The sequence below is a fragment of the Phasianus colchicus genome, chromosome 1, assembly GCF_987193195.1.
Source record: "Phasianus colchicus chromosome 1, bPhaCol1.hap1.1, whole genome shotgun sequence".
NCBI classification, from domain to species: domain Eukaryota; kingdom Metazoa; phylum Chordata; class Aves; order Galliformes; family Phasianidae; genus Phasianus; species Phasianus colchicus.
This window is the reverse complement of record NC_143436.1, coordinates 93,829,314-93,851,764: the sequence shown is the minus strand read 5'-3', so window position 1 is coordinate 93,851,764 and position 22,451 is coordinate 93,829,314. Positions and strand designations below refer to the sequence as shown.

Below are 22,451 nucleotides of genomic sequence, written 5' to 3'. Positions count from 1 at the left end.
GCTGTCATTCCTCCCATAGTGTATGCGTATGTGTCTGAGGAGGGAGAGGAAAGGGAGGGGGGAATTAGAGGAAGACAGGGAGCTGCCACTGGGAAATATGATGGTCTTGTTCACAGTGGTTAATGTTTTTTCATTCATGATATTCACCTGGCAATGCTGTCTCTTTCTTCTAGTGGCTTTAGACGTTCATTTTATGATTAACATAAATCTAACATATTTGAAACATATAATATTTATTAATGTTCATTAAACACTTTTTTTGAAGTCACTATGCGTATATTTTTTACATTTATAAATGCTTTGCACTCTCTACAGCTGTGAATGCTATATCGGTGTCAGAACTGCAGTCTGTTACTACAGAGCAGGATTCAGAAAGCGTATCCATGTGGCTAAAATACGTATGACTTGTCCAAGCATTTTCAGTGTTAGAAAACGAAATGCTCACTGATAGGGTTAAAGAGCACGGTGTAGTCCTGCATGCAACTAGCTGGCTGTGTAGACCTGCATGAGGAAGAGATTGGTCCTTGAATGCAGCAATTTCTGCCCTTCCCTTGCCCCTCCTTGCGCTCTGTGAAGCACTGCAGCCGCCCAGAGAGGTCATAGCGCAGTGTTCCCTGTCTCGCTCATGATCCAAGGGCTGCTTCACACTGGTCACACGTAGCAGAGATGCAAGCCCCTGTCTTTCTGCCTCCGTCCCTCTGCACAATATAATCATAAATTTTAAAGGTCTGTATAAGCAAACAATACCTTTAAAAAAATAAAAGAACTGAACAAAAACTGCTGAACATGGCCTCACCTCTGCAGTGTCTGGTAATTACACTGCTAAATGCATTTACTCCCACAGTATATCTCTGTGAAAATATCTACTTGAAATAAAGAAACATAGTCATTGACATTATGCAGGTGTCCGGCAGAGACTCAGAAGCTCTGTCCAAAGTGACATGATGGTAGAAAAACTAGCAGCTGGCCCTCATCCTCCAAGCATATGAGTCAAAACCCTGGTGTGATGCATCATGACTCCTGTTTGATCCACTCCAAGGTTTCCTTTGTCTGGAAAGCAGTGCTCAGGCACTGTGTGTGTGTGTCACAGGAACCAGGTACCCCTCCAGTGTGCGAGCCCAGAGGCGGTCCAAGGCCACAGATCAGCCAGAGCTAGAGCAAGACTGGAGAATGCACACTCAATCAAAAAGGAGGTCCAGGTGTGAAGCATGTATCAAACTTGCCATTTCCTTGACCCATGCTGGTATGACATCGGAGGAATATTTTTTCTCTTAGAAGCGCTATACTACTTATTTTACAATTGCTTTGTTAGTGCTATCTGCTATGGCCCCTTCTCTCTTGTCTGACTGTTCTGACTTAGCCTCTGTTGGATTTAGCTGCCCTAACTGAAAAGGTACTCCATCTCCTCAACTTGGGGGACAATGAATTCTTTAACCACCACAGTGAAATGCATTGATACGATCCTCGCTTGAGTCACTAATTTCTGCCATTCTCAGTTCAGGATACTGGAGTAAATTGGTATCGGTGCATTAGGCTATGAGCTGATACAGTTAGCAGTGAACAAGCTGTTTGCCAAGCCAGCTCTTCTTTGGGTTGACTACCTCTCACCTTAATAACTTCAGCTTCTCCAGGGTGAATCATGAAGGCTTGGGAACCAGAGCCTCACTTCCCTGGGATGCAGTATCACAGTGCTGGAAGCAGTCTCGAGCCTTCAGGAAATGATAGGGGGCTTCGGCTCTGTCTGCACATGGAATGCTTTCCAAACGTGGTCACCTGCTGGTAACACCCACCCTGCTCCAGGATCAGGAACCGCATCTGCTGAAGAACCGCCCCTGGCTGCTGCCATCTTCAGGAAGATACCATGTAATTATCCAGATCTTTTGTAAAATGACACCTGTGGCAACTGGCAGAGTACTTGCACAAACATTACCAACCCTGAGGCTCAGAAATTTTTAAATACCCTTAGTAATATAGTACTAAAACCTTGATGATGAGCAAGAGTGGGTGGAATAATTGACTCCTCAGAACAAGGTGGCTTTTCTCTTTCAACGCCTGTAGTTGAATCCTTATCTCTTCGATAAATAAAAACAAACCTCCCTTGTTATTATTTTCTGCTTCACCTTTTGACTGTCGATTAGATTTACCACGCTCACTTCCCTTTGGCAATGCAAGTGGAATCCATGTGTTTCTGATGGGCGCCAGTGCAGCCTTTGCCTTGCTCTACCTCAGAACCCCCAGTTCCCCAGTGTCTGGGCAGCTGTTAATGACCCATCCCAGACACACCTTTCTGAGCGATCACTGTGGCACATGTGCTCATTACCACTTTGAATTGTTATTTTATTTCTAACCCTCACCTCTTGGAATCAAATCTGATACCTCTCTGAAGAGAGAAGCTTGTGGTGGTGGCTGCCTTGCTCAGGCTGCTTCTCCTTTCCCTGTTTTTTTTAGTGCTCTCCCTGATGAGGCCCCAGGATTATTGCAAACCAGTCCCAGGAAGAAATGCTGTTCAATTAGGCGAAAAGAAACTCGAAGGAAAAAAGGAGTAGAGCCAGCAAATTGCTTGAGATAACAATCTCCCCCCACCCGTGTGTCTCTGTAACTAAGAGGATTAGCTGAACTTTCTGTGTCACACCAAAACTGACAATAAGCAACAGTGACTTCCCCCCGCTGGCACTTGTACCTTCACATGTTTCATTTTCTTGCCCATACTACTGCCTTGCCCCTTGCTGATTGTATGACAAACTTGGGGATGAACGTGATGGCTCTTTCCTTTCCTTTCCTTTCAGATTTATGACTCAAAGCCAAACAAAACCCAACTCTAGTTATTACATGCTCTGTTTCCTCCTAACAACAACTCACTTTTAACAGTATAAGCTAACCAAGGAAACATGGAAATATGGTCTACTTGATCTCATCTGATCTATCTGCTGTTTGCAGATAGAGACACGAACAGCAGCCTCAGGTCTGCCACCATGGGACTAAGCATAAAGGCTTCCCTCGGGAGCAGGACCAGTTGTGCAGTATATAGAAAGCCAAAGTCCCATCAAAAGCCAGAGCGACAGAGTCTCCATGTAGGTATAGTACCACTAGCAAGAAGCTTGATGCTTTTTTGTGCAGTGATGGGACTATCCAGAATGCTTTTCCAGGGAGGGAAATGAGCTCTGGTGAAGGACTATTGCTAATGACAGTATCACCCCCACGTGCTTCTGAAAGTGGCATAAACATGGTGAAAAGAATGCAGTGAGAGGTTGATTACACGTGAAATAATTCCTGTTTTTGTAGTAAACCCGGTTTGCTGAATTGCATATAAACATTTTAAAGCAGGTGAGCAGCTCTTTATCATGAGTGTGACACAGAACTCATGCAAGGAGAAGAAGTTTGTTCCAAAACAGAGAAGACTGAGGAGGACTATCTCACTGACACTTGCTGCCTCCTCTTCTCCCTGTCCCCCAGAAGTTTCCACACAACAACACAGCAGAAGATGGTGGAAATGTGGAAGGTGAATCTCTGACACCTGAGGGGCAGCATGCAGGCACACTGACACGGTGAGTAGCTGTGCCACAGGAAAAGTGGCAGGAGAAGTGGAAATATTTGGAGATGTAAGATGTCACAAGGAAACAAATCGGGATGTGGGACTCCAGTGACTGTTACCAGGGCAGGGATTGAGGGAAAATGCTGGCAGGACAACATCAGCAGGAAATACTGGGGTTGGGTCATAAAATGCTTGGGATTTGCTCGTTTTTGGAAAGCATTTTACTGAACTAGGCATCTGTGCTACCTGCCCTTGTATTGCTACACAACTCCCTAGACCTAAATTAAATCACTATGGCATTTCTGCCATGTTAAATGGTGCAAGCAGGTACTCTCAAGCCACATAAATTCAGCAAAGTAGTGGTTTGGGGGTCTCCGTACAGCTTTACTTGAGATTAAAGGGTATGTACTGTGGGGGAGAAATACCTCCAGACAGGCTTTTACTCCAAAAATTCGTTCAGGCCGAGGCATTGTAAGAAACGCCCAATGTATTGCCGTGGGGCAAGACTGCCTTGTCACTCTACAGCAACCCCTGTCTCCTCTATACGGAGCAGCAGTTTCAGTTCAAAGGGATCTAGGCCCATTCTCTTTCTCCATATACATGAAATGGGACCAGAGTGGAGCGTGGCAGCCTCTTAACAGTGCCCCACAGCACTGTGAGAGTTCAAACTAGAGAGTGAAGGACACCGTGTCCAATTGAAATTACAGAGGAATTCAGGGTAGGCAGAATGTAATTACACAATTGGAATTTAAACTGTGAAATTAAAAGGAAATATTCAAGGATGAAGGGGCAGAGAGAATCCCTAATCTCCAGCCAGGCTAGGCTGTGTGCCAGAAAAGTCCTTTCTGAAGAGGGAATAAGCAAAGCGCCTGTCCTGGAAGAAAGGGAGGTAGAGAATAAAGACAATGTTTTCAAAAGCACCCCAACTCCAGCTGTGAGTTTGTCTCGCGGGCTGTGTCTACTTGACAGAAAACCTTGTGGTTGCTAAAAGGTGTCAGATGCGTCCCTCTTGGCCCCCTCTTCACTGAGGTCAAAACCAATTTGGTTCCTCGTGTAAAAGCATCCCCAGAGCACTCCTGAGGTCTACAGCAGACAGTGCACTATGAGGCTGGCTGAAACAACGTGGCCCTCATTTTCTTACAGGTGCAAAACATGGTTTGTCCATCTGGATGGGGTCTGCCAGACTGCAGCCTCGCTCTCTCTAATATGTGAGCGCTTCCCCAGTGTTAGCTAACAATCCCCAAAATGCTAACAGTGCATATTTTCAGTGTTCCTTTGTAGTAAAAGGGGAAGTGAAACTCACCGTGGCAGTCTTGAACAGCTACTTGGATCAGGCAATGGCAAATCCCACTCTCAGGAGCTCTGAATCAAGCTTCAGGAGCCCATTGCGGTCCCTCTGCAGAAGGAGGGTCAGGCTGTGGATCTCTGCGAGCTTAGCATGGTCCTTGGCTCAGGGCATAGTTTGCCTGTTTTACCTACCTGCTGCATAAATAACTGAGGATGTATTACTGAGTTTCTCTGCCTTGATTTGCCATTGCTAAGAAGGCATGGCAATAACTTCCTGAACCACCTAAGTGGTCATTGGTTAGATGTAACTTATTAAAATTGGAAGGCGCTTAAAGGCTGAATTGATGAAAACCATTGAAATGTATATAAAAGATTAATCTAGAGAAACGAAGTGTAGCCGAAGTGGCAGAGGGTGCTAAACAGACTGAAAAACCCACCTGAAAAGATAAGTGTTCTCCTAGTGATCACCTCTCCCTTTCCTGAGGATATGTGAAGGTTCTGAATTACCGTTTTTTTACAAATATGAAAATGAAAATCATGTTTCAATTGTGCTCCATGTCCAAAAAAGCAGTTAGCGAGCAGCTGGGAGGAGCAGAGCCTTGTAAGATGGCACAACTTCCCTCTCATTAGCTGGGAGATCCACAAGGCCAGCCACGACACTCAGAAATAAGAGGTTTGGGGTCATCCTTTCCCCAGTCCAAAGGCAACAAGAAAGGGACAGAACCAGAGCCGGAAAGCAGCTTGCTTGAAGGAAGCCAGAGGAGTGTGTAGTGGAAAACAGGAGCCTGTATGTGCAATGGGCAATCTGCTCTCCTTCTGCTCTTGGTGCTCACCACTTACAAGGTGTGTGGGAAGGAGTGGGCAGAGCACTGGAAGGAGCACCAGTGTGCGAGTGTGGGCTGTCCCCTTCATGCCGAGGATCAGGATGGGGAGCAACATCAGGGAGAAAGGTGAAACAGCAGTGTGTTGAAAGGAGTGGACTGCACAGCCCCAGTATACCCCCACACTAGCTGAGGTCCTAGCATCTCCATTGTGACACTGTAGGAACTGTGCATGACCCTTGCATTCTCCCCGATCAAGGAACTGCTAATCCTATTTTCCCTCATTCTTTGCCTGCCATCTCTCCAAATTGCGAGCTTTTTGAGACATGGGCTGTCTTTTGATGTTCATCTCTGCATCGAGTTAAAAATGAGACTGTAACCTCTATAACGGAGACTGCAGCAGAGAGGCTGTTGGTCTCTTTGTACAAAAGTGTATTACATAAGAAAAGCAGTAAGCAGAGCCATACAGACAAGTTGGACTAAAGGTGACACAATCTGAGCAGTCTGAAAGCGAAAGGAATGGAGAGGTTCTGGGGAGTTATGCTTGAAAACCTATGGGGCAAAACAGGCTGTTCTGAGGAAGAAGTCTCTGATGCAGTATAAAGGAGGAATATGGAAACAGAAAGGAAAGGTGAAGCAAACATCAGTCCAGAAACAGGACCTCCCTGGAAAGGAGAGAAATCTGATGTGAAGAAAAAATGATGGAGAGAAGAGACATTGTGTGAGAAATGCAGCGTCAGGGATTCGGATCTGAGTGGTGCAGTGGAGCTGGAGCTGGAGAGGAGCAGATAAGTTTGTTCTTAATTTCTCTATGCACTGCAGTTGTGCGGTGAAAAGGCTCCTTCCTTCCCAGTCTGCTTGCTGCTTAAATACTGGGATTCTTTTGTCCCTGCCTCCCCACCTTAAACTGTCACTCTTTTGTGCCCTGCCTCCAGACCTGATTTTTTTAATATATATATATACATTTGTCTCTGCAACAGCACTGAATTAATTCTGGCACAACATCTGAAATTGAGGAGGCAATATGGCCTAGTGGGGCTGTGAATTAGGAGATATCTGAATCAAAATCGGAATGACAGAGATTTATTGCAGAGCTTTAAAAGATCCTGAAATACTATTTCTTTCCTTTGCAGGTGTGTTAATTTTGAATGTGGTATTGTTTTTCACTGCGAGAAAGCATTTCTAAAGCAAAATCCCTGAAGGAAACAATTTTATGAAACAGACGAGCGCGGTCAGACAACAGAAACAGGGTGTCCCACAAGATGCTCAATGCTTTGAGCCCCGCCTCAGCAAAGCATGTAAGCACACTTGTAACTGCAGCCTTGCTGGCTGCAGCCAAACAACTGCAAGCATTGCACCTCAGTCTTTTTGTGAAATGAATCTGGAGAGCTCAGCTGCTTGTAGGACTAAGCTTCATATCATCCCGGTGTCCAATTATCTCAAATTTCAAATATTTCCAGCAAGTTGCTCATGAATACGGAGCTGGCTGGGCATTATGTGGCAAATAACATCAAATAAGTTTGCAGAAATCACAGTCTGTTTGCAGACAACTCACAACTGAAATAGAGGCAAAATTTACCCGATCAATTATTCATCAGAAGTGATTTGGCCAGCTTTCCTGGGTACATAGCCACAGGGATGTACGACACCTTGGGGAAGGCAAGAGATTGAGATGCATTCAAACCAAACTGGGGAAGAGGATGTGGAGACCCAGAGCAATCTTTAAAGAGAGAGGGAGAGCAGATATGTGGCCAAATGAAGTTTTCCTTACAGCCAGTCGATCAGAAAACACAGAGCAGGTCAGCAGCAAGCAGACAAAACAGTAACTATTTATTTTCAGACAGCATTTCTTCTGCGGCTGTGGGTGAAGCATGCAGAGGCTGCGTGAGAGCAAGGACTAAGCCAGGTGTGGAAATGGAGCATATGCTCCCTGAAGAGAAGCAGCTTCTGCAGGTGACTGGGAAGCAGTGTGTGGGACTGAGTAGAGTCTGCGGGTAAGATGAGAAGATACGGAAGAGAATATTCAGCGTAGGCAGGATTAGAGCTGTGCAGAGCCTTAATCTAGCCCCGGCCTTTTCTCTGTATCTTTATCTGTCACGGTGCAGCCACTGTGTGCTGCAGTGCTGGTATAACCTGGCCATAAAACTGGATTAACTGGCCCACGAGGCTCATGGCTGAGTGGGAGAGGAGCCACAACAATATGCCTTTGTTTACATTTTCACTCCTGTGTGTTAAGTGTAGATCTTCTGAGAGACAAAGTGCTTAATTACTGGTACCAAATGTTGTTAATGAACGTGCAAGGGCAGAATTACAGCATTGAGGGAAGTGTTTTGCTGTTTCACAGTACAGTCCATTTCAACTCCTGCTTTCAGCAACATCTGAGAGGTTCTGCTATGATAGGAAAAAATGAATCAAACAAATCCAAAGAAAACATCGCCAGACAAATTTATTTTTAAATAAAAATGCCAAGATTACCTTACTGATTGAGCCCTTGCAGAGAAACCCCGCTGCCTCTTTCTGACAGCCTGTCCTTTCTGGCTCTTCCCTACCAGTGAAAAAACCTAGCGACTGTCTCTGATACAATTCATAATTCCACCAGCAACAGCCTGCAAGGATGGATTCTCACCAGTCTTTTTTATTCCACGAGGTTTTGAGCCCCAGAAGAAAATTCAGCTTGGACTCTGACCCATCGAAGTTAATGACCCTTGGAAAACGTTAAGGGCAAGTCCTTAACAAACACCATAGCACCTTCTGTTTCCTCTTTTTATGAGCGCATGCTGCAAAGCTTGGCAGTATCATCTATTTATGCAGCAGTAAGGTGAAGAATATTAGCAAATGCTATCTTTGCTCTGCCGAATTTGTGAAGGAGGCAAAGTTCAGTCACTCAGCCCACTTATCGCTTGTATAGTGATTTGGAAGTTCTGAATTTATGGGTTTCTGATCTGTGGGTTTCTCTAGGCTCACGTTATGTACTCTAAGCCTTAAATGAGGGGGCCACGAGGCCCGACTTCCTTCTCCCTTCAGTTGGGTGGCAGTTGATGCAGAAGACGGATTTGTGACAGACACCTCACGAGCACTGCGGTACCCAGGGTGTGCGACAAGGGGAACTGTGTCCTAAGAACTGCTCTTTTCTGAAGGAGGAACAGACCTCCTCTGCACAAAGCGGCCTGATCTGTTATTTCCTTTTCTTTGTATTCGATTCCTTTTTATTCATAGGGGATTAATATTGCCCTGAGCTCGGGCAGCACCTGTCTCCCAAGCATCCTTCACGATGGGCGTTTTCACACGGCCGCTCAGCACACACACAGCTCTTCCCTCCACAGAACCTCTCAGCCCGGCGCCGTTCGCCTCCGCCACGACTGACCGTTACCGCCACTCCCTCACGGCACAGCACGGCTAACCGTCACCTGGGCATCCCGCTCCCCACCCTACAGCCATTTACACCCTCCCCCCACCCGCCTCACTGCGCAAGCGCCCCCCTCTCCCAGCACAACGGACCGGAGAGCGCCTAGATGTGCGCGCGTGTGTGAGGCGGGGGGGCAACTGAAACGCCAACGCCCGTCCGCGCGCACGTTAACGAGGCCTCGGCCAGAGGTGAAGAGATCGCAGCCCCGCGCCTGCGCGCCGCGGCCCGCGGTGCTGTGTGTGGGGGGCGCGCGTGCGAGGCGGCGCCCCCCGCGCCTGCGCGACGGCGCCGATGGGAAGGCGGGGGGGGGGGGGAGCGCGAGCGCGGCGCGAGGCCCGCGCAGGCGCAGAGCGAGGCCGCGGCGCCGTTCGTTGGCGGCTGCGCGGTGGGGACGCGGGGGGGGGGAGGGGTCGCGCGGCGGGGGGAGGGGCGGGAGGGGGGGCCGGGAGCGGGGGAGGGTTTATCGGGCGGCCGATTTTGGTTAAAATATTCAAAATGGCGGACGGAGGAGCAGCGAGTCAAGATGAGAGTTCGGCGGCGGCGGTGGCGGCAGCGGCAGGTAATCATTACTGCATTTTACATATTCATATTCATACTCGCACACGCGGCCCCCCCGCCGCCCGCCCGCCCCGCTTAGCATAATTTATTAGTACTCAGGATTATTATAATTAACGGCGCAGGAGGGAGCGGGGGGGGGAAGCAGGCAGGCAGCCTCCCCGTGCGGGGACACACATACACGCGCGCTCCCTCCCTCACCCGCCCGCCCGCTTCTTCGCGCGGGGCCGCACTCGCGGCCGCCCGCAGCCGGGGCAGCGCCGGGGGGCGGCGGGGTCCGGGGGGGGGGTGAGAAGAGCCGGGAGAGGGGGGGCTCTGCGTGTTGGCGGCCGGGGGGGCTGCGGGGCCGGGGGGAGGTAGCGGGGCGGGGGGGGGGAGCCGGGGAGAGAGCCGCTCCGTGGGGCCGGCGGTGGGAGAAGGGCTGGCGTTCTGCTGCCCACCCTCCCCCCCCCCTCCCCACGGCTCCCAGCCGGGGTTATTTCCCCCAGAGCCCGCGGGCACGGGGTGGATGGGTGCGGATGGCCTCCGGGAGGGAGGGGGAAGAGGAGGGAGGGCGGGAGCGCGGCGTGGCTTTATCTATAAAGCCCCCCCCCTCCGTTCCCGCGAGGTGTGGGGGTCAGCGCTCTTCTGGGCTGGGGGGTGCGCGGAGTTTCCCCTTCTTCCCCCTCCGCCTTTGCCCCCCCCACCCCCCCGCCCCCAGCAGGGCAGCCCCCCGGGTACGGCCCCGCCGCCCCTTCACCTGGCCCCGTGCGGGGGGCTCAGCGCGGTGCCGGCAGCGCGGGGTGCGGGCCCGGCTCCCGCTCCCCCTCCTCTCCCTTCTCCCTCTCATTTGAATAATGTCTAATTCGGGGAGGTTTATATTATTGAAATGGCCGCCCGGCTTTCCCCGCCTCTCATGTTTAGTAATTCAGACCTTTAATAACAGCCACTCAGAGCCCAACGCCGTGTTTATATTTTACATTCGCCCCATGTGCTTTTGTGGTTCAATGTGATTCTTCTTTCTCGCTCTCTCTCGCTTTTTTTAAAATTTCTTGGCAACCCACAGGGCCCCGAGATCAAACCCAGGCGGTGTGAGGAGAGGAGGGGGAGCTGGGCCCTGGCTGCTCTGGCAGCGCCTAGGCCTCACTCTGCTGCTTGATTTATTTACTAATAACCAAAATGACCCCCTCCCCCCTTATCCCCCCCCCAACCTCCACTCCACCCCTGCCAGCAAAAACAAAACCCTCCTGGGGCCTGAGCAGCATCAGATCTGCTCGTAGATTCTCAAACACTCATGTCTTTTAAATAAGGAGCTTATTTTTAATTTATAGCAACTCAGGACTGTAAAGCTGTGCCTTTCATATTTGCTTTGCAGAGGCTTGGGCATTTTTGGTCCCTTTGTCCTTGCTTCTTTTCCTTAAAGGAGAGTTGCTCCTAATTTACGTTTCCTGGCACTGGGAGAGCTGCTGAAGGCACACTCAAAATCCAAACAGCTCTCCTCCTCCCTCTGAACACAAACAGTATTGAATACATTGAGGATAATCTTATTCGCTTTCTTTTTGCTTGGTGTGGATGCAGTTTAGCGGTGCTGTGTGTCAGATGCTTTTGTCGTTGCTTGTATCTGACTATTCTGGTTGGCTGTGGGTTTTTTCTTTTCCCATTTAGATTTGGCTTTCAAGAAAAAAAGATGCCACTAGGCAGCGCAGGGCCTAGGAAGGAAGATAAGTTTGCAGCGATTGTGGCGTAAGACCACCGAGTGGAAATTGAAATTAATCCTCTTAAATTGTCTGCAGTAATTCGGCGTTAAACCAGATATGAGGCTACTTAGAAAGAAAACAAATGGACTGCTTTATTAGAAAGAGGCGGCAACTTTAAAAAAAAAATTCATGTATGCAGGCACGGGTCTTGATAAAGCTGTCCAGGTTTTCATTAGTGACCATTGTTTTCAGCCCGTGGAGAAAAGGACCTAGCAGCAGGGCTCTTCCCAGTAACTGCACCCATTAGCATGTAAACATCTCTGAAACGCTGTGAGAAGAGAGTTCCTATGCAAGTGCGGTCAGTCTGTTTTGCAGTTGGCTTCTAAATTTAATTTCTCTCCAAATACTACGCTGAAGCTAATGAAAAGCGTTTGGGTTTACAAAAATAACGGCTTGGGTTATTTATCCTTTTTGCTTCACCCTTGGTGAAGACAGGCCTTGAATACTAGAGGGAAAAAAAAAAGAATCAGTGGAAGCGGTAATGAGACTGTTGAGGTGACTGACTGTTTCACAGCCCAACAGCACCGGGGCTGGCTGGACAAAAAGCCGTAATATGATTTCATGCCTTAAATAGCATATGTTTTTGCACTCGCTTCGCGAGATGTGGTCAAGCCGATGATGTCATTGGCCAGAGGACAAGGTGCAGTTAATTTGATTTATTGACCTGGGGTGAGGTGTAGCACTGAAACCTTCTCATAGGGAAACCATTTATCTGAGGACAATTTCCTTTATAGCAGCAATTTAACCACTGCTGAGACTGTAGATATTTTATCCGGGATGATAAAAATGTACATTGCGTCTTGCAAACAAAATTTCTTTGTCCCTGACGTTTTAGTAATTTTTATAGAACGGAACACTGGACAGTGGCCTTGTGCAGCCTTATGGCTGCACTGGGGTTTGTGGCTCTGTATTCAGTTATTTACATGACAAAGTAGAAATGCATTTCTCTCAAACATATCGTGAGTCCGTGTTGCAGCTCAAAATTGTACTGGAATATCCAGTTTGATGCAGATAGAAATGTCTTTGGCAATGAAGCCTGCGGCAGTGTGTGAGCGGGAAGTCTCCTTTCTGAAACCCTGGCCTCGTCTTTGCTTTTTGGAAGGTGCTAGGACTAATGCTGGGCTATTATTTCTCAGTCCTGAGCAAGGACTTCTGTACTTTACTACCGATGGGTGTCAGATTCTGTCTCCAGTGGTGAGAGAATAAAAGAAATGATTTTTTTTTTCCTTCCTCATGGACTGCCTGGCTGCAGTGAGGGTGAGTGGTTGCACTGCTGTTCTGGTGCTTCCGAACTATTGCAAGAGGGTTATGTTCTGGTATTTTGCTGTCTTCTGAACAGCTGTTCTCAGGGACAGAATCAAGAAGGCTTATCCTCCCTGTTGTACAGTCTGGTTGCCTTTGCTCAGTTATCAAGATGGCACTGCCTTGCTCCCCCCTCTCCCCCCCCCCCGAACCCCTTCCCACCCATAACCCCTCTCAAATTGACCAAAACTTTCAGTCCAGCATCTGGTTGGATGAAAGATTTGCCTGTGTTATTACCCGTGAAGACCAGAATTGGGAAGATGTATGTCAGTATGGTAACACTATCAACTATAGGAGCTGGGGGTTATTCCTCCCTTCCTCAAAGGAAACGGAGAGAACCTGAGCTTCCCACCCTGTCATCTTAAGAGGAAAAAATCTCAGATTTGCTGTCACTAACAATTTCTCAAAGATTAGCCCACAGTAATAATTCAAGCAAGTAAGTGTTACACTGACTTCCTGATGCTGAATGTGAATAGCTTCTGGATGCAGTGATGATGAGATGTGGAGCTGCCTCAGTTGACGGAATCAGTGAGGTAACCTTCAGCTCCATCTGTCTTTTAAATCTGTGAAGCACCGACAGATTCTCTGTTAGAAGTCTCTTAGGCTGTGTTGTTCCTACTTCTGGTCAATCCTAATAATACCCTGAAAAATGAGATCTTGACTGTCATTGTCACCTAAATAATCGTTGTCAAAGTTCAAGTGGTAAATCCGTATTCAATGCGGCACCTTTTGGCTGTTTTCATTATGTTCAAATATGCAAAGATGCAAAGAATTTTGAGGTATATGTTTTGTCCCTCCTGTCAAGAATGCTTTTGTTTGATTGATCTGCCATCCTGCTTTTTTTTTTTCTATTAAATAAATAGCATTTGTCTCTTCCAGAGACACATTTGTTTTCTCTCTTGATTCTCTGGATAAAATTGCAGTAGTTGTTTGTGCTATGCCATAATTTATTCATTTGCTTTCATCAAATTTTGGCTCTCTTGGAGTCCAGGACTTCAGTCTGATTGCAACATGTTTAACGTGCATATCTCGCCAGTTATTTTTTCCCAGCAATGCTTTCCATTCCCGTCAAACTGTTGTTGCTCATAAAACAGCAATCTTGATATTGATAATTTATACAGTTGACAATTAGGTAGCTGCTTACACTTACGCTTTTATTATATTTATCTTGAGAGATTCAGTGACGGTCCTGGCAAATGCCTGTGTTTCATGACCCATCTTCAATCTCCATGACAAAGTTATTTTTAAAAGGGTTGAACAAAATTAAGTATGACTGGAGCGTCCCAAATGCGGCGTGCTTGGTTTGGGTGCTTGTGCTGGGATGTGAATGAGAGACCATGTCATGTTGCTGGGTAGGCTTACAGTGCTGCTTGCTGCTGCAGAGATTTGCTTCTCTGTTGACAAATTTTCCCACCCCTTTCCCTTTTGTGCTGCGCTGCAATACAAAGCAAGTTAAAATGTGGGTTTTGCTGGAGCGAGTGTGGGAGAACTGATACATTTAAGGAAAGATGCTAGTTCTTGGCTAGCATATATTGAGTAATTGCTCATGTTTTACTTGAAACTATTTACTTGAAACTATTGCAAACACGCACATTTTCCTTTCTATTGTTCTTTGGGTTAAATTTCTTGTATGAGTTGACCCTCATGCTGCTTCATGCACACTTATTCTTCTCCCTGGAAGAAATAATTACTTAAAATGTCAGTGTTATTCCTTTCCCTAGCTTCTTATTTCACAACCAGATAGCAAATATCTGTTTTTGTTAGCATAACTGTATTAGAAATTATGACCTCTTTAATGCATTACAAGGTGTTTGCAAAGGTTTTGTTTTTAATGGACTACTACTGGCTAATTGGACTAGTTTAGGGTTAATAAGCAGCACACTTGAGTGATGAAGTGGTGGTTTGGAGTAGAGGATTTACTGGGTTCCAATCTTGACTTTGTCACCAGTTTTGCTTGCTTTGCAGTTTTGGCTAAATCCGTATAATGGGAATGATAGAGAATGTTTTCACTGAAGTGTTGCTGGGGGAATAATTAGCTAATGTTTCATAGCATTTCTGAGAATAATACTGCACCTCTTCTGCTTCTGCATGTAATTGTACAAGCTTGTGTCCAGGTTATGCTTTGCTTAGGATGTTTCGGTGCTGACATGTTCGTGTACTCTCATCAGTGTTGGAGGCCTCCTGTTGTAAAGGCACAGATTACTGTCAGTTCTAACTACGGCGTGATGTGAATCTGCTGTAGGGTATGCACTTCAGTGGCAATTTAAATCAGTCTGAGTCTGGCCTCCTCCCCCTGTGTGTTCCTGTCCCCTTCCCCACACTTGTGCAGATGCTCGCCTGATTCCTTTGCTGAGCTTGTCTGGGGAATTAAGTTGGCAGAAAACACGCCTTGCTAAAAATAAGTTTTTTGTTGGTTTAGCTCTCTGAACTGGCTTGCGATGTGGTTAGACAAATAGCAGCACCAATGGAGGAAGGGGACAAGAAGCGCATATGTTGGTTGACTCAAGTCTTCTCCTAGTTCCATTCTATCTGATGGCATTCCTGTTGGTGGAAATCATAGACTGGTTTGGGTTTGAAGGGACCTTTATGACCACATAGTTCCAAGCCCCTGCTATAGGCAGTGACACCTCCCACTAGACCAGGTTGCTCAAATCCACATCCTGCGTGGCCTTGAACACCTCCAGGGAGGGGGCATCCACAGCCTCGCTGGCCAACCTGTTCCAGTGTCTCACAACTCTCACAGTAAAGAACTTCTTGCTAATACGCAGTCTCAATCTACCCTCTTCCTGTTTGAAACCATTTCCACTTGTCCTGTTGCTGTGTGCCTTTATAAAATGGGGTGTCATGCTCTTGTCTGTGTGATCATACCACTTGCTTGGCACCAGTTCTACCACCTACTGATTTCTGGGATGCTGTAGATTAGCTTGCTAACCAGGTGGATTAACTAGCCTGACTTGCAATTTTAGATTGCAAGTTTGTGAATTGAAGTTGGCTCAACAAAAGCCTTCAGTTCCATTAAGGACAGCATGAGAGAGAGGATAAAACTGAGTAGGGGGAAGAAGGAAGAAGAGTCAAGTTTCCTCTTCTTGGGAGCAGCAAGTATTTTAGTTTGCTTAGTTGCATTGTATAGCTTCACCTTTGAGTGTTGTGAAGCACTGCGCAACCACAGTTGGTGGGCTCAACTTGGTCTCAGATGGTGGTAGCTCAAGGGAAGTGATGGGAATGTGTGGCCATGGGCACGGTGCTGGGCCTCCTATGCTAGCAACAGGCTGGTACAGAGGTTATTGGTGATGAAACTGCACTTCAGCAAATGAGTAGCTTAGGAACCAGCAGATGCTGACAATTGGCCTTGGTATATGTTGTCACAGGTATGACTGCATTAATGGCTGCTGTGATAGAGACTCTTAAATAAAAAATTGAATAAGGCCTGTAGGTGGTTCCCATTGTTTCAGAGTTGCCTACAATGAGAGAGACTGTGGCTCCAAAGGGCGTAGTGTCAAAACTAGGAGGTTACAAACACTGTTCCTTTTGCTAAATTTGTCTGATATCCATCCCTGTATCAGCCTTTTAACATGATAGGTTTGAAAAAAATGCATCTTCTATAAACTGTGTCATTGTGACAACTAAACCTTTTTTTTTTTCAGCATTCCTCTTTTTCTTTCCCTCTTCCCAGAGATCAGCTTTGGCTGTACAAAAATGAAGTAGCATATTAGCAGTCTTTATAAAAACGGCTCTGTATGACATAGCGTGAAATTTTAGAAAAGAAAGCTACAAACAGCTGAATTACTTAAACTGCAAATACTACAGAACACTTAAAATATATGCACAAAAACCTGTTGCATGGGGATGGAGATGTAGCTTGTTACTCTTTTCCTCTTCTTTAGAGCTTAAGGGCTGTTAGAAAGCTGCCATCCTTTTTGCAGTGAGCTCCTTTGCTGTTTGTTCTCTTTGTCCTTCTGATGATTCAGTTTTATTTGAAAAATGCCATGTGACTTAGTAATTTGTGCCTGACCATACCAGTGTGGGGTTGTAGCTTTATACTGCTTGGATATAGCCCAGGGGGAGGAGTATACAGTGAATAAAGGTAAAAATGAATCAGACATCTGATGAATCACTCATTTATGTATTAGTTAATATGATCTACTGAATGAAAAATGTGCTTTAAGTTTCTTTCAGGAATTCTGCTGCAAAGATGCCTTTCTGTTTTTCCATAATTCTGCTTCTTACCTGCTGATCTTTAGTACAGAAGGTTATCGCTCCTGTTTGAGTTTTCTGCTGAAGGTTTAAATTGGTATTGGAACTTGATTATTTCGAAGACTGCAGAGAGATGGAAATGCCAGAAAATGCTGTCTAACTCCCTGCCAGCCTCTACCAGTGTTTCCCACTCTGTCCTACAGTGCATGTGTGCACACCCTTTGGGAAATGTTGGAAAGCTTGGGCTGTGAATGGATTCTTCTGGCTCTAATTGTAGCAGTAGAGACATCATTGCTTCTGACTGTTGAAGTTTGCTGTTCCCTTGCATCTGTTAGGTCTGCCCACATGAGTGTTGTCTAATCCATTCGGGTTAAAATTAGCAGGGTTAGTGAAGACTGTAGTCTTAGCTGCCTGGAGTAGCCCAGATAATTCTGATTGAAATCTATGAGTGAGGGATCGTCTGAGTTGCTTTGTCATCGTACCTGAGGGTACAGTTCATGTTACACTTAATCCAATTTAAGAGTGGGTTGCTGCCAAAAAGAAGTGGGAACATAAGCAGGGAGAGTATTGGGCTGTCACTTTCTGGATTATTGTCTGTTCTGATAAAGGCTATGTAAAACTGCCCTAGCTTCTGGCAGAAATTGGGTAGCATTGCATGGAGAAACTGGAGGTGGGGAGAGCAAAGGGAGGAGTAACCTGCTGGCAGCTTTGAGTCTGAATGAGGATGTCTCTTATCAGTGTTAGAAATATGTGGCTGTCCAGTCATTCTTTTTTATTAAATGTGTTGATCTGAACTTACAGTGTAAATTGTGAGTTTGTCCAGTACTAGTCAGTTCCCTTAAAAAAAAAAAAAAATGTTGTAAAGTTGTCTTTACTTGCTGTTCAATTTCAGTTAGAGTATCGTTAGCTTTAGAGATCTTACGACAACAAAACTGATTAAGCTTGGGAACTTGGAAATACTTTTCAGAACAGTTGAGGATTTCTTCTGTGTATGTTCTTAGTCTATAGTCGAGCAGGTCCTTACTTCAAATGAGTGGCTGTGTCTTAACGTGGCAAGTTGCTTGACTCTCACAGCATCACTAACCTTTATCCAGCTTCTCCTGCAGGCATAGATGCTCTTTGCTTAGGCTGGATGAGCCAAATTAAGGAAGAAGCCTGGCTGCACCACTTTCTATCAAACTTAGCCAAGCATTGTGCTAGAAAACAATACAGAAGTAGCAGCAGTTGTAGAGATTTTTATGCAAATTGTCAGAAGAGGAGATGTCAGATGGAAGCGTAAACTAGAAAACAGATATCTGAGCCTCTGCCGCTTACATATTAGTTTGCCTGTGCAAGGTAGCACAAGGAGGGTCTAAACACTCTGCACGTTGTTCTTCACATCCAGCTCAGGCGAGCACAGAGAAGAACATCCTTATATTTTTGGGAACATAACCAAAGGCACTGTCCCTGTGTTTACCCTGGTTTTACATCAGGAGTCTGCTGTTGGAGGAGGGTCAGGTGTATCTTGCGTGTGAGCCAGTATGGTGATTTTTGATCTTTTCCTTCTTTCAAACAATAAGAGAATAGACTTCCCACTTATCTCTCAGTTCATTTTAGGTTTCATAGGTGGTTCTTTTCCTACCCTGAACTGCTCATCAGCACCGTAAGAGTTCTGGAAAGATGATGTTCTCTGCATGCCCTGAACATATACAGCTCTGTAGAGCAATCTGGGTGTTGCTCTTATGTCTTTCCTACTGTTTGCTTGTATGGAAACTGGAGAATTGGAGGCTCCTTTTGCTGTCTTACCTTGTGAAGATAAAGGGAAGATGGGAGGGGTTCATGTTTTAAAATTTCAGCCTCTGTTACTGCAGAGAACAGCATACAAAGAATCCACTGCTGAGTAGATTCTCAACTTTGTGAGGGTCTGGAGTGTCTTCCAGAAGTATCCTACAGACACAGACTGCAGAAATCTGCATAAGTCTGAAATTTCTTTACTGGGAGGCTGCTGTGCTTTTCTCATTGCAGCAGGAAGCAGTGGCGTTGTAAAGAATAATCTCCCTTCAGAGTTCCAAGAGGTAAAATCGCTTTTTATCATGATACATTTTAATTTGTTTGGTAACCTAGTTTCATCACATTGCACCTTATATGGTTCCCTTCTGTGGCAGTGCAGGGATGTGTTCAAAACATGCTGGGGACTGACTAAAACCCAGTGTCATAAAACTTCCTGAGAATGTGACTGAACCATGCTTGTGTTGGAAAAAGTACTTCGTTAATATCATTCTCGACATAGTTAAAATTGAAAATGGATCCAGGAAGGTCTTGCAACACATTTTTAATAGTGTCTCTAGCAAACTAGCTATTTTTAAGCTAACGGCTACATTTAAAGGATATAGCATTGAATTTAAGTACTTTTTAACTTCAGCTTTCTGTGATTTTTGGGTAATGAACTCTTCAGCAGTAGGAAGGATTTGCTATGTGGTAGTTTGAATAAAGACAGAGTTTCTCACCTTGGTTTGTGGGGGGATAGGAGGAACAGGCAGTGTTTCTGCACTGTGTGGTCTATAAGTCAGGTTTGCAAGTGTTTTGGGCATCTCTAAAGATCTTAGGAAAAAAAAATTCAATTGTTGCTCCTTTAATAGTATTGATTAATAATATGAATTAAAAATACTGCATACAAAGGTGTGCCAGCAGTTCTGTCCTCTCATTCTCCATGTGTAGTATTAACATACGAGGTTAGGATTAACAGAAGGACTGTTGTTGGGATAAGCCTCATTCAGCAAGATCACTTCAAAGTTGCCTGAAAAACTCTTTCCAAAGTCTTGAGACAATCTGTCATTTTCTGTGTGCTCTCAGAGAAGAAGCATTAGTTTTTAGTTGCTTAAGGGATCGGTTAATCTGTCAGTCTCTCTAAATGCAAAATTAACTGCAGGCAGAGCAGTATCTCCATTATTTATTGAAGTCCTGATTTCACGTGGTGTGGGTCTGAGCTAGAAATGCTCTATTTACGAATGAGGGAGGAAGTGTCATTTGTCATATATTCTCATCACAGATGCATCTGTGGAGCGTATAATACAGACACTTAAAGAAGCTTGGAATTGTTATAGAGAAGTTGAGAAATCTGACTGCATTTCTGGCATGACTTGCTTGAGGTTTTATCAGCTTGCTGCTTTCAGTTTTCTGAGTTGTATTGACTGTGTTTTGTGTATTAGGCTATATGCCTGTATACACAAGTAATAATCACCAAAGGCAGCATCTGTCCCTAAGGCTTTAGAAAAACAAACACTTGGAAGGTAGAGAAATGAACATGCCTTTCATTAGCAGGGAATAGCTTGGTATGCTTAACAGTTTTCTTGTAATATGTAGGCTGCTGTGGGCAGTTGTTTCTTGAACAGGCTTAATTCTGTGACAGGTTGGTTAGGGATTTTTGTGACTCTGTCATTCATGGTTATGTGTATTAATATTAGGAGAACATGGGAGACAAATGTTGTGGATGCAGCTGTCTACTAATTACCTGTATCTAAACTCCTCACCTCGTTGGCAGTGTCAGCTTTGTGTGTAGTTGTTTGTTGTGACTAGCTTTATAAAATGTGGGTGCTGGACAGGCAGACTGCTTCAGTACTTGTGTCCTTTGCCTTTGCTGTAATCAGTGCTGTGGATAGCAATAAAGTGTCTGACCGTGGTATGAAACCAGGATAGAAATGAGGTTTAATTGATAACAAGGATGTTTTCTTAAAAGCTCATGACCAGTGCATACTGGAACTCTGTAGACAGATTGACTCAGAGCATATGGTTGTGTGGAAGTGTTCTTCGTTCTGGTCTTTAGAGATTGTTTTTAAGAACCCCTGGGGTAGCAAATAGATCACACCACATAGTGAAATGTATTTACTTGTTAAAATTTGTTTGGAAATGATTGCTTTGGTGCTCATCAACTCTTCAAGGTTGAACTGTGCAACATTTGACGTGGGATTACTATGTGATATGAAAACTCTGGGGAGCACCCTCGAGAAAGGCCAGCTTAGAGGAAAAGGATGATGTTTGATTTCCGAGCAGACTGCTTGGTGGCTGCTCTCAGAGCCCTGCAGGTCCCTGCACTGCATTTAGTGAGCACTGGAAACAAGCACCCGTGCTGGAAGGCCCTGCTGGGGCGGCCCTTAAACAAAAGGAGGGCTGGGCTCTCAGCATGCTGGCTGTGTTCTGCTGTGTGACAGTCCCACATGCACTGGCTGCCCGGCTTAGAAAATGAATGTTTGTTTGTTGTCCTGGGAGTTCTTGCCCCGTGTTTCCTATTGGAGCGTAGGTTTGTTGTATATGGCTGCAGATGTATGCACAGAGAGTGGAAAGTACAAATAGAAAAATTACTCTGTACTGAAAAAATTAGCATTTCTGTGGAAGAAAAACATCACTTTTTCAATTAGGCCCTTTTCATCACATGTATACTTCACCAGGCCTCTTTCTGTGTGCCTGAGCGTTTAAACAAGTCGCAAACCAGATGGACAAAACGAGGCATTGAAAGGCAATTTGCTTCCCGTAATATCTTATTTCCCGTGCTGCTGAATAGGTGTGTGTGGATAGGGAGGTTTCTTTTGTGGCGGCACAGGTGCGCCTTGGCTCTGCGGCAGAGGCAGGGCCGGTGCTTGAGACGAGCCAGTTGCCATGGAAACAATTATGATGTCACGAATTCAGGGCAGTGACTTCACTGCAGTCTACTCTATTCTCAGCTTTCCTCAGCACTGGCGCGGTGATAAGCATCTCTGTGTGATCCTGGGGCTTATTTATTCAGTAACAGCAACTAATGTGTTCCAGATCTCTCAAATTAAACCTAATGGCTGCTTACTATCAATTCACCCCCCAAACCTGGGATATTACTAAAGGTCTTTATCTTGACCTTTTTAGCTGTGTTAGCCCCAAAAGCATTCTGATGCGTTGTGAATGGAGAGGAAAATGCTTTTGTAGCTAGCTGAGAGAAATGCTTGTACTTCTAAAACTGAAAATGGGAGCGTAGTAGTGATCTGTTACGTCTTCTCCCAGAAGAATTTGTTCAATTCTGGCTTGCCTTTCTTTGTCCTATTCTTTCCTGAAGCAGGCGAAATGTTTTCCTGCTCTCATTTAAGGGTCTGTTGACCTGCAGGTTGTACCAGGAAACTTCCTGCCCATCAGCCTTTGGAAATGGTCAGCTGTTTCTGCTCCTTGAGCACTTCCATTTGTCGCTGGGTTGTGCACCTCCATTTCATTTCACAGGTAGCAGTGCTGGCTGCGTTCAGTGCGGCGTCCTCTGCTGCATTCTGATAGTCGAAGAGAAGTATTTAGCATTTTTCCCATGTTTGTGAAGTGATAGGATTTCCAAATTTAGCCTCCAATAAAATGTGATTAAAAACATCGAGCTTAACTGAGGTGCTTTTAGTTTGTTGGCACAACCAAGTGTATGTTTAATGCTGGCTTAATGGCTTAACTCGGAGGTTGCCTCAGACTTCTGGGCCGTCAGACTTCTTATGTTATCACTAAGTAGCACAAAGTATGTTTAAGTGGCATGCCAGTATTTTTTTTAGCACCTTGCATCAGCAAGAGAAAGGTTGTTCACCTTTTGCTTCGGTTCAACAAAGGTGGTTTCTTTTAGGAAAGGTACTTGTAGGACCGAAGTT

General features: G+C 45.6%; 2 protein-coding genes across 3 annotated transcripts in view; both read left to right on the top strand.

Moving 5' to 3' along the window:
* The window catches only part of STYXL2 (serine/threonine/tyrosine interacting like 2), a 32,159-nt gene extending 23,209 nt beyond the window's left edge, over positions 1-8,950 (top strand). Inside the window, exon 7 of the mRNA XM_090152639.1 lies at positions 1,623-8,950. The gene's annotated coding sequence lies outside the window, so the exon portion shown is untranslated. The remainder of the gene's footprint in view (positions 1-1,622) is intronic.
* POU2F1 (POU class 2 homeobox 1) overlaps positions 8,942-22,451 on the top strand; it is a 120,667-nt gene continuing 107,157 nt past the window's right edge. The window contains exons 1-2 of one of the 2 annotated variants that reach the window (XM_031612617.2): positions 8,942-9,234; positions 9,561-9,605. Coding sequence is in view for 1 of the 2 variants with exons in the window: in XM_031612612.2 (XP_031468472.1) it covers positions 9,542-9,605 (64 nt within the window). In the remaining variant the exon portion in view is untranslated. Of the gene's footprint in view, positions 9,235-9,496; positions 9,606-22,451 lie in introns of those variants that run through there. The other variant, XM_031612612.2, reaches the window with a different exon arrangement.